At 33.7% G+C, this 12,342-nt stretch overlaps 1 protein-coding gene across 3 annotated transcripts in view; it reads right to left on the bottom strand.

Annotated features, from left to right (window-relative positions):
• Nucleotides 1–12,342, bottom strand: part of ACSS3 (acyl-CoA synthetase short chain family member 3) — a 168,417-nt gene that overhangs the window by 57,354 nt on the left and 98,721 nt on the right. For all 3 annotated transcript variants that reach the window (XM_078769818.1, XM_068097927.2, XM_068097931.2), the window contains exon 12: nt 9,409–9,490. In XM_078769818.1, coding sequence (XP_078625944.1) covers nt 9,409–9,490 — 82 coding nt within the window. The remainder of the gene's footprint in view (nt 1–9,408; nt 9,491–12,342) is intronic.

Here is a 12,342-nt window from a genome sequence, read left to right as displayed (position 1 = left end):
GTCTTCCTTTTTAGTGGAGTTTGAAATGATAATCGTATCATCCAAATCATAGATACTATCAATCGCTTCCATACTTGTATTTATATAGCATTAAAATTGTTGAAACCCTGACCCAAGTATTTTAATGATTTTTTGTCGTTCTTGTGAAGATAGTTGAGTTTTACCTTTTTTTATTTCTTTGATTGCTTGTAATTTATGAGACTCCTTTTGAGCATCTTTTATACTCTTTATAGCACCCGCAACGGAGCCCACGGCAGAAGCAGTTGAACCAATTAGGTCTTTATGTTTAAGGATGGTTGAACCAATACCCATTAGAGTATCAATTATCCCATCTCCTTTATTTCGAAATTGATGACCTACACCTCGTTGTCTCTTAGGTTTATAGTATCCTCTACCCACATACCTTGTATAGTCTGGTGAAAGGAACATGCCCTCCCCTGTAATTATTTTATATTTTCCCAACTCGTGTTTTCTCACAATAACCATTATTTATTTATTGAAAAACTTCACGTAGGTGAATTCTGATGGATATAATTTCATCATTAAAGGATATCATACGATTATCTTGGTCGGTTATCCTAAAATTTACTCTGTATATGGTTTTTCCTGACACAGGTAAATAGACAAGATTTTTTGGTTCCATATTAAATTTATAACCAATCGGGGTTGAGTATGCACTGAATGAAAATATTGTATTTGTTCTTATTCCATCGTTATAAGCACCATCAATCAAATCACAATGAATTAATACTGAATTTATACCGGAGGATATTTGGATAACATTATCACTGTAAAACGTCCCGTTATTTTCAATCTTTTTTGAAGAGAAACCCAATAGCTCTCTAAACGAATTTTCAATCGTGAAATCAACTTTATAATTATTTTTAAGTTTAATAGTTGATTTTGAAGTGTGTTTTTGAATATCTATTACAATATTTTTTGGTTCATCACCTTTTTCTTTCATAAGGCGAGAGACTTCTGAAGATATTTGAGAAATCTCGTAAGCTCCAGGTGAAACGGTTATAGTTTTATATCCACTTCCTGGATTATAACTAAACTTGTTGTTTTTCTCTGTGATATTAAAAAGGGTATTGTAAGTTTCCATTGACAACAAAGATGCCTCATATGAGGTAAGGGGGTCAAGTTGTAGTGGGTAAGGGAATGAAGCTGTGTAATCGCTCGTTGTGAAATTAAAACTAAGAATTGTGCTTCTCATCTTATTTAATATCTAATAAAATATCTTTGTATTGACATTTATTAATTATTTTCATGTTCATCAACTGATCTAAAATGGCTGAGGATTCATTAAAACAATTGTTGTTTCCAGCCTTCTTACTACCTAACAACAATAATAGCCTATTAACTAATTGTGATGGGTCATTTGGAAGAAAACTAACACCCGAACCAAGCTTACTTAAAGCATCAATAATATGTTTCTCCTTCTCATTCTTCTTACTTTTACCAGCAACAGAAACTCCATAATCAAGTGCATTTAGCAACTCAATATATACCCTATCTTCCTCTCTTTCCATATCAAGTGGTTCCTCAAAATATTTTGAACCGCTGAATCCGGGGTTTGTTAGAAGAAACATTAATCTTGGAGTTAATTTAACATTTGGTCGAGTAGAACTCAAGAACATCAATTCATCATTAAATATCAATACCTTTTCTTCCACAAGATGAAACACTGCTGGTTCTTCTGTTGGAATGAGACCTGCTCTGGTTTTTGAACCCGCCGAATATTCATTGTTTTGAAGAGCTTCCACAACATAATTAGGGGGTTGATTTACCTCCTCAAGTTTCCGAAATAATCCCTCGTCATCATATTCTAATTCACCAAGTTCTTGTTTTGTTATCTGACTAAAATCTTTGAGCATTTGAAGTTTTTTCGGAGTAAATTCTACCGTGGGTACTGTAGGTGAGTGTTGAGTTTTCAAAAGTGGTTTAAAGAATTTCTCTTGTTTTCTTTCAAAGGCTTCTTCACCAGTTAGTTTCTGTCTCCGTTTCTTCTTTATCTCTTCCTGTTGTTTAACAACTTTTGAAACTAATTGTTGATGTTCCTTAAACTTTCTTTCTCTTTCTTCAGTATTCATTTTCTGTATTTATTTATTGAAAAATATCATTTAGTATCTCATCTTGTTTCACAACAATATATTTATATTTTCCAATCGTGTGTTTCATATAATTTTCAAATTCTTTTTTACTACATAACGTAGAGCAATTATCTCTCCAAAAATTATTTACATCTATTGAATTTAACTTAAATAAAATAAAAGTATTGGCATTGTTTCTTATTGAGCGTCGAGGGAGTTGAAAATATGATTGACTAAGATATATACAATTACAAGAAGAATGTCTCCCTCTTGTATAGTAGCTATCCATTACTGTTTGGTTTCTCTCATTAACACAATCATCAAAGATGACGAGGTTCTTTTTTGATTTATCTAAATCTTGAGGTGAAGGTATATCATCCGTATTATCACTGAGAATACAAGTTATGGGTTTCGATTTTGATTTCTGTGTATCACAAAATAATTGTATTATATCTTCAATATTATAATCATTCAGTTTGTTTTGAAGTTTAAATAAACCGATAATGTCTTCCTTTTTAAGACCTGCATTAAAACCCTGTGAGAGTAGTTGATACTCGGGTTGAAAACTTGACTTTGTAAAAATTATTAAATTATCATAATCTAAAAAATTAGGACCAAGGAGCATCTTTAAAAGTAAACAGGTTTTCCCACATCCGCTTGAACCAACTATTAGACATCTCAATGAATTTGGAATGTTTTTATGGTTATTAAATTTTATCTTATTTTCCCAAACGGGTAAAAAATCATTCATTTATATATTTGGAAAACAAGTCATCCAACTTTTTTTGAGCTATTTTAGAAACTCTATATTTTATCCTGAGTTCTGGTTTAATTTCAAAATAATTCATTATTTTATTTATGTAGTATCTTGTATTAACATTTCCATTAAAATTAATTTGAATAATAAATATCATTAAACCCTTATACATTTCCTCAATACAAAGAGTCTCTTTCCTTGTAAGAAATGGTGTATTATCACCATAATGCTTAACATTCATCTCTCTTATTAATCTTGTAAAGTAATTCATTTTTGGTTCTAATTTAAAAGAGTTATATGTTTTTTTATATTTCTTATTATCATTAATTAGAATATAATCACAGAATAAACATTGTTTATATGAATCCTCATCATTAAGCCCCACTCTATCACAAGCCGGACAATTCTCTAATTTATCATATGGAGAGTCTGGAAATTCTAAATATCCTTCAGAACTTATCATATTTATGTGGTAAATTTTTACTTAAACTAAACGCAAGTTTATTCATTAATAAATACAATGTTTCAAAGCACAAAAGACAAATTTCAATCAATCTCTACTTCGGTGGAAGATATAGAAAAATATGTCAAAGATGTTAAATTGAACAAAGATAAATATGGAAATTTTTGGGTAAAACCAGTTATGGAAAATAACATGAGCCCCTCTATTTCATTTAAAGGAAGAGCTCTAACTATACCTGGAAAGACATCCATTAAAGTAAATCTAACAAAAGTTTCTCCTCTACTCCTGGCAATTTATTCAAAGCTTGAAAAAGTGATTGACCACGATACTTTGAAAAAGAATGATAAGACCATTAATAATTCTAGAGGAGACATTTGTATTTTCTTTAATAATCCAAAGGGTGTAGATCTAAGTAAAATGAATGATGTTAATATTTCTGGTGAAATGTCATTTCGTTCTATGATAGTTAGAGATTATTTAAAGATAACTTTTGATATAAAAATTGTAGAGATTGAATCTGTTAATGAAAGAAAGTATATAGATATTGATGGGAATATTTTTCTTGCTAATTAAATATGAGTCAATACAGCAGTGAAGATTTTACTATTTCATTGAACTCGGACGATAGTGATGATAGTATTTCATTGAACTTGGATGATGGTGATGATAGTATTTCATTGAACACAGATGATAGTTATGATACTAATAGTTTGTGCTCAAATGATAGTTATGAGAGTAGCTTTATTGATGACTCTGAGTAAGATTCTGAGTATTCATGTGATAGTTATGACTTAGATGATTCTGAGTGAAAAAGTGTTTTAGTTTAAGCACAGTGATATATATAAAACGGAGCTGTAAAGCTCAAAAGTGTTTTATTTTAAGCACAGTGATATATATAAAACACCACGTTTTCTCACGCTATAAATATGGTTTATTGTGATACTTGCGAGAAGGAAGTAAAATATTATAAACAACATATTCTCACCGCAAAACATACATACAACATTTTAAACAAACTTTCCCCTCTTCCACCTGAAACAAAACACTGTTCTACATGTAATAAAAATATCCTCAAGAAAGGCTTCAAAATACATCTTAAAACAAATCTACATTTATCAAATTTTATCACAACTAAAAACTCTGATGGAGCATTCAAAGGACATATTAAAATAAGAGTCTTTAACTTCAAACCTCCTGAACCAGAGTCTATAGTTGATGCTGTAGAAATAGTTAAACCTGCTGTTCAAACGTTGATTGAAAAAACACTAAAGGAAATGAAACCACTTAAATTTTATATGGGAGTAAAATTAGAAATGACAAAGGATGAAGGAGTTATAGATGCACCATACATGAGAACTGAGCCACACTTTATATCTTCATATCAAGATTTTAAAACATCAGGAGTCTATGATGAACTTATTAAACAAGAGCAAGATGTGGATAATTCAATCGTAGGAAGTGGATTCAATATAGGAAAAATTATTTACATAGACATTCATATTCTTAAATCAGATCCTCTAAAAGCTTCTTCTTACATTGATTTACCCAGTGTTATCAAAAATAGAAAAGCAGTTATCAATATCAAAAATAAAGACAATAAATGTTTTCTCTGGTCTATTTTAGCACACTTACATCCTCCACATTTTCATGATGAAAGAGTATCTCATTATAAAAAATATGAGAATACATTAAATACGAAAGATCTAAAGTTTCCGATGACTTTAAATGATATTCCTAAATTTGAAAAGATGAATAATTTATCAGTTAATGTTTATGGTCTAACAGAAACAAACAACATTCAGGTTTTAAAGCTTTCTGACAATTGTAAACAAACTCATATTAATCTTCTATATTTTAATTCAGACGAAAATTCACATTATACATACATCAAAGATATTGCTAAATTAATAAAACCACAAGTCTGTAAGAGAACAAATAAAATATATATTTGTTTGCGTTGTCTTAACTTCTTCAATTCACAAGAAAGATTAGATAAACATTCAAATTATTGTGGCGAACATAAATCAACGGTAATCAATATGCCTAAAGAAGGCTCAAAGATCACATTCAAAGATGAAAATAAAAAGATCAAACATCCATTTGTTATATATGCTGATTTTGAAAGTATTTTAGAAAAAATTGATACTGCTTCTCAAGATCCAAAAGAATCATACACAAATAAATATCAAAAACATACTCCTTGTGGTTTTTGTTATTATATCAAATCATCCGTTGGTGATAAATATAACAAGTTAGAGATGTATAGAGGCTCAAATACCCCAGAGGAGTTTGTGAAACGACTAGAAAAAGACTGTGTTCGATTAACCAAGATAATGAGAGAAACCAATAAACCAATGTCCTTAACAAGTAAAGAAAAAAGGGAATTTATAAAAAACAATGTCTGTCATATTTGTGAGGAGAAAATTGGTAAAGGTCTAAAGGTTAGAGACCATTGTCATCTCACTGGTAAATATAGAGGTCCGGCTCATCAAAGTTGTAATATTAATTATCAACTCCCCTCTTTCATTCCTGTCTTTCTTCATAACAACGCTCATTATGATACACATCTATTTATCAAGGAACTCTCAAAGACTTCTGGAAGTATCTCAGCAATTCCAAACACGGATCAGAAATACATTTCATTCACAAAAACAATTCACACATCTCCTATTACTCATATCAGATTTCTTGATACATTTAAATTCATGGCAAGTCCATTGGTTAACTTGGTTCAAAATCTAAAAGAGTTTCCATGTCTTTCAGAGTATTTTTTAGATAAAGATTTTCTAACACAAAAGGGAATTTACCCCTATGACTATATGGACTCATTTGAGAGATTCAATGAAACACAACTTCCTTCAAAAGAAAATTTCTATAACAAATTAAATAATAGTCATATATCTGATAAAGATTATGTACACGCACAAAATGTTTGGGAAAAATATAACATCAAGAATCTTGGCGAGTATCACGATTTGTATCTCAAAACTGATGTGCTTTTATTGGCCGATGTATTTGAAGCCTTTAGATCTGTTTGTCGCACTGGATATGGATTGGATCCTGCTCACTACTACACAGCACCTGGATTGGCCTGGAGTGCGATGTTGAAAATGACAAAACAAGATTTGGATTTGATAACCGATGTTGATATGCTTTTGATGATTGAAAAGGCAAAAAGAGGTGGAATTTCACAAGTCTGCTCGAGTAGATACGCAAAAGCAAATAACAAATATCTTCCAAATTATGATCCAACGAAAGAGAGTTCTTACTTGATGTACTATGACGCGAACAACCTGTATGGCTGGGCAATGTCTCAGGCTCTTCCTTATGGAAAACTTAGATGGGTAAAGGAAAAAGACTACAAAAACGTTTTACAAGATGTATGTATCTCTACACAAAAAGAATTGGATGAAGAAAAAGTTGGTTATTATTTTGAAATTGATTTAAAATATCCAGAGGAACTCCATAACCTACACAAAGATCTCCCATTTGCTTGTGAGAAAGAAAGTCCAAAGAAAGAATGGTTGAGTGATTATCAACGATCGTTTGATATAGGTGAATCAACAGAAAAATTACTTACTACATTATATAACAAGAAAAATTATGTTCTACACCAAAGAAATTTGCGACAATATTTATCAAAAGGTCTAAGAGTAGAGAAGATCCATAGGGTTCTAAAGTTCAATCAAAGTCATTGGTTAAAGGGGTACATTGATTTTAATACACAAAGAAGAACAGAGTCAAAAACAGATTTTGAGAAAGACTTTTATAAATTGATGAATAATGCGGTCTTTGGTAAGACTATGGAGAATGTGAGGAAAAGACAAAATATCAGACTATCAACATCTTGGGAACAAGCATCAAAATTAATTAATAGACCGAGTTTTACTCGAGCTGAGGTCTTTACTGAGAACTTTTGTGCGATCCATTTGATTAAAGAGAGTATTGAAATGAACAAACCTATTTATATTGGAACAACAATTCTTGATTTATCAAAGTCATTAATGTATGATTACTTTTATAATAACTTGAGGAAGAAATATCAAAATGATGTTAATCTACTTTATATGGATACAGATAGTTTTATTTTGAAAATTAATACCAACGATGTTTATTCAGACATGAAAAGAGACATTAATATCTATGACACGAGTAATTACAGTCCAGAGAGTGAGTTGTTCTCTTCTAAAAATAAAAAGGTGATTGGAAAGTTCAAGGATGAATTAGGAGGAAATGTTATGAGTGAATTTGTGGGATTGAGGTCAAAGGCTTATGCTTATAAATACATTGTGAATAACGTTGAAAAGACTGATAAGAAGTTAAAAGGTGTAAAGAAAAATGTTATTAAAGAAACAATAAACTTTAAGGATTATTATAACTGTTTAACAACAAAGAAAGAAGAGTTTAGAAAGATTAATGGAATAAGAAGTTATAAACATCAATTATATTCAGAAGAGATAAATAAGAAAGCATTGGGGGCTTTTGATGATAAGAGGTTTATTTTAGAAAATGGAATTGATAGTCTCCCTTATGGTTATATAAGTATATAAGTGATAAGATATATATATAAGTGATAAGATATATATAAGTGATAAGATATACATAAGTGATAAGATATATATAAGTGATAAGATATATATAAGTGATAAGTTAAAAAGGGGGGGGGGGTTGGGGATTTTAACGGGCTACCGCCGCCTTTTTTACTATTATATAAATGATAGAACCAAGTATCAACCAGACTAAAGAGTGGAGGTGTAATCAACCTTGGTATATAAATGGAAAACATAATGAATGTGAAAAATATCAAATAGGTATAATTGAAAAGGCAACTGGTAAAAAAATTCACAAAACAAATAAGAGAATTAATTTAAATACCGGTGAATTGGGTAAAAAAGATGGAAATATTTTTGAGTGGACGGAAAACTTTGATGGTTGTCAGGAAAATATATACTTTAATTTTAAAATGGTATGTGGCACTGGAGGTGCTCAAACAAGAACATTGAGGGAGGTTTACCATTTTATCTTAGCTCAGTTAAAATATCTTAATAAAGAACCAAACTCAAACATATTTTTTGTTAATATATTAGATGGTGAAGAGAGTGGCAAGAGAATTAAATTATTTCCCACGCATAAACAAATATTTGTAGGGTCGTTGTTTGAGTGGGTTATATTCACCAGATGATATTAAGAGTAAAAGGTTAAAAGGTCCATGAGGTCAGAAGGATCACAGGTGTTTAAGTGGTCTAATGAATAAGGATAACATGTCAAAAGGTTAGAAGGTTCGTAAAGAACAGGGTGAGAGAAATATAGGTGTTTAGGGTCAATATGGAAGTGAATGGGTCAAAGATTAATCTGCCAGATGATATGTAGAAGAAGGATGATAGGTCTATAAGAGAAAACAAATATTTGTAGTGTTTGAGTGGTCTAATGAACAACATTAAGGATAGGTACTACAGACAAAAGGTTCATAAAGATGAGGGTGGGAGAAATAGAGGTGTTTATGATTTTTGAAAAAGACAAGGGGGTAAATGACATTAGATAGGGATTTCCCATGTTAAACGGAGGTGTCCCAGAAACAACATTATTACACTACTATTGTGGGATCTTTAAATCCACTTATCACCAGTGGTGGGTGACCAGTCCTCCAGCTTAATGGACGGCACACACATTGGGGCAATGGGGCATCAACCTGCATGGAAAACACGAGGGTGACGGTTTATAGCTTGGTCGGGATTCAATATAAGGCTAGACAATTCAAAACCAAGTGCACATACCTGAAAACTATCCTGCAAGCCCATAGACAGGGAACAGGGCTAGCAGAGAAAGAAAAGTTTACATGGTATTGTGGAAGAGAAAAGGAAGTATGGTTGAGCTGCTGTTGGAAACTAGTAGAAAACAGATGAAAGAACAAACTCAGGGAAGTGATTCAATAGATGAGAGAAATGGCGAAAAAGGAATAAAGAGTGTAGCAATGGGGAAGGTAACAATGAAAGAGTTCATCTAGGCTGGTAATAATGTCCGCCTGTTGAGAGAACCAGTTTGCAAAAAGGAAAAACAAAGTACTGAATCTTGAATATTTTTATGCCGTGACTTACAGGGAATTTTTGGAAATACGTTTCAACAAAGCGCTGATTGTTCTCCCAAAGGGAGGCCATCGGGCCAGGCGGTAACGGCAGCCTGGAAACACACAAGAAAAAGACAGTTGCAAACAGCCCTGGTCAATAAATTCGTTATTGGCCGCAGTTGGCATTGGATTGAATAAAGAAAGCCAATGTGAACCATCCTGCAGATTCGCAACAAAACTATTACATTTAGATTTACATTCACATATACTGGTTGAAGTATATTGCCAAAGAATAAAGCAATAATTACTGGTTTTAGTTTGGTTATGATACGTTTATAAAGTGAACTACATACTTTCACAAAATTTGCTGTTATGAACAAAATTAGCAAAATTAGAACTGTGAGAAAGTATGGCCTTCAATTGTTTGTGTTGATTAGACTTGAACAAACCTTTGCTAAAATTGTTGTAGTTGTATAGCCCCGGACATATCTCTTTAAGAAACCCGCCACATAGAGACAGCCGATTGATCTCCCAGGAGCGACCCAGAGATCCCCCACATCTAGGATGGTGTACCACTACCTTAACGAAGTCGGGGCCATGACAGTTAGAGAGAGAGAGATAGAGAGAGAGAGAAGAGGGAAAGGGCTGGTCCATGGGGACCAATCGGCACTCTGCCTGTGCCCGCGCTGCCCTCATAAATCCGGACAGCAGGGAAGAATGGGGAAGATTTGCCCCCTGACCTGCAACCACCACGCAGAGGCTTCCCCGATAAAAAAAAACCACCGTTTAGAGGCCATTTTTCCCCGCAAGGCAGGGGTTGGCCTTTTTCGGGCACCGTGGTTGTTGTTGTTTTTTTGGTCCCCTTTTTGAAGCAATGTTTTACGGCCGGATGCCCTTCCTGACACCAACCCTTTTTGTCGCCTTTTTACGACAAACAGGGAATTACCAGTGAACTGGTACTCAATTAGCCGACCTCGGAAGGAATGAGCAGGCTGAGTCAACCCCCCAGGCGTTAATTCAGCGATCGACCGGGATTCGAACCCAGGATCCTAGGATCCTAAGCTGGCACCCTAGCCGCTAGCCCAACACCAGGCTGCTAGCCCCGATAGTTCCCCGATAGTTGTTGCTAAAATAGTTGTGTGTGCTGCTATGATCACTGGCCCCATTGTGTTGTCTATTGTCTCTTCCCTGAGGATGTTTGTGGGTTAAAGATGAAATGTTTCCTGAGATGATGTCTGTACTACCCCGGCTGTCACAAAATCTGTGAATTACTTCGTGGAACTCTATATTTGGCTTTGTCTTCTTCATATATCATACGAACCCCTAATTGTGGAAAGTAAATACAAGACAAATCGAGTTCCGTCAACAGCTATTGCTGCACGATTTGCGATCAACAAGCGTCGTCTGCCACACTAATGCATTTTGACATGTGACAATATTTATCTTGTATTTACAATACACAGTTAGGGGGTCTTACCATACATAAATTCCCAAAATAGACAACAAACTATTATTGGATGCACAGCTCACGAGAGTGGCATCCAAAGCGAGTAAGGTACTTCCTGAAATGGAACCTTTTGGCAACCACAAGAAAAGTGAAAGAGCAAATGTGCACAATGCTAGTTAGATCATTTTCCTTGGTCAGCCTGCCCTCCCTCGCAGGGTCTTATTGGAATGCACTAGCCCTGCATGTGATCCGTGTCACAAGGGAGACATCCAGAAGAGGCTAACCAGAGGAAATCCGCTCATTTCTGTTTGAATGATTATAAACAAAAAAGTAGCATTTCTGAAATGCTGAAAGTTTTAGGGTATGAAACACTAAAAGGAGGAGGAGGAGGGTTTCGAGGATCCACTAGATGTACCAAATCATGAACGGACAAATTGGAATCAAAATGGCAAGTGAGCTACAATTACATGGAGTAACAAAACAACAAGAGGGAATAGCCAGAAATTAAGGAGACAGTTGGTTAAGATGTAGACAGATTCAGTTTTTCCCCAAAAACAACTGTTGGCTGTAACCAGTTAGATAACGAAGCGCTAACAAGCTCATTAGACACATTCAAAGATCAGTTGTAGGAATTTTAATCAGTATTTTTACTTTGTGCTCGTCCATTGGTCTCACCATTTATAAAGTTTGCGGAGTACAGCTAAGCTGCCTATGCTGGCTCAATCAGGCATTGGGCAACGAACTATTTTTTGGTCAAAAGGGCAAAGGTCAACTCAAGGTCAAACTTCCAAAATCATCAATTTTCATCTGAAAAACCGTTAATTTGCATCTGAAAAACCGTCAATTTACATCCGATTGACTTGAAAATAGAACAGCGTTTGCATATCGAGTCAGTAAATAGGGAACCCAACTATTTTTGTAGGTCAAACGGTCAAAGGTCAACTCAAGGTCAAATTTCCAAAATCATCGATTTTCATCTGAAAAATCATTTTTCATCCTATTGACTTGAAAATTAAACAGCATTTGCATAGGAGCTCACTGAATTGGGAAACCAACTATTTTTGAGGTCAAAATGTCAAAGGTCAACTCTGGGTCAAACAAATTTCAAAATCAATATTAAAATCGTCACCTTTCATCCTATTGACCCGAGCTTTGATCAAGATCTTCAATTTTGATCTTGGTGAAGTGGACATTTTGCTGAATCAATTGCAACCATCTTTTTGGGAGGGGGGTGGATTTTGCAAGTATCGTGCTCTGCATGACGTCTTCTTGTTTGCTTGTCTGTTTGTTTGTCACTCGCCTACAGGTCACAATTCTAAACCAATCACCATGAAACTTCACTAAGTCGTCACAATTGAGAAACCTATTGATTTTGAGGTCATATGTAAAGGGTCCAACTCAAGGTCAAATTTCTAAAATCGCCATTTATCCTATTGATAACGTGATAATGATATCCTAGTGAAAACGTGATATCCTAGTGATAATATATATGCGTCAGATTGACTTGAAAATTGAACA

Source organism: Myxine glutinosa, chromosome 1 (assembly GCF_964187855.1).
Source record: "Myxine glutinosa chromosome 1, kmMyxGlut1.1, whole genome shotgun sequence".
NCBI lineage: Eukaryota > Metazoa > Chordata > Myxini > Myxiniformes > Myxinidae > Myxine > Myxine glutinosa.
The sequence above is the reverse complement of the archived record's forward strand: the minus strand, read 5'-3'. Positions and strand labels throughout refer to the sequence as shown.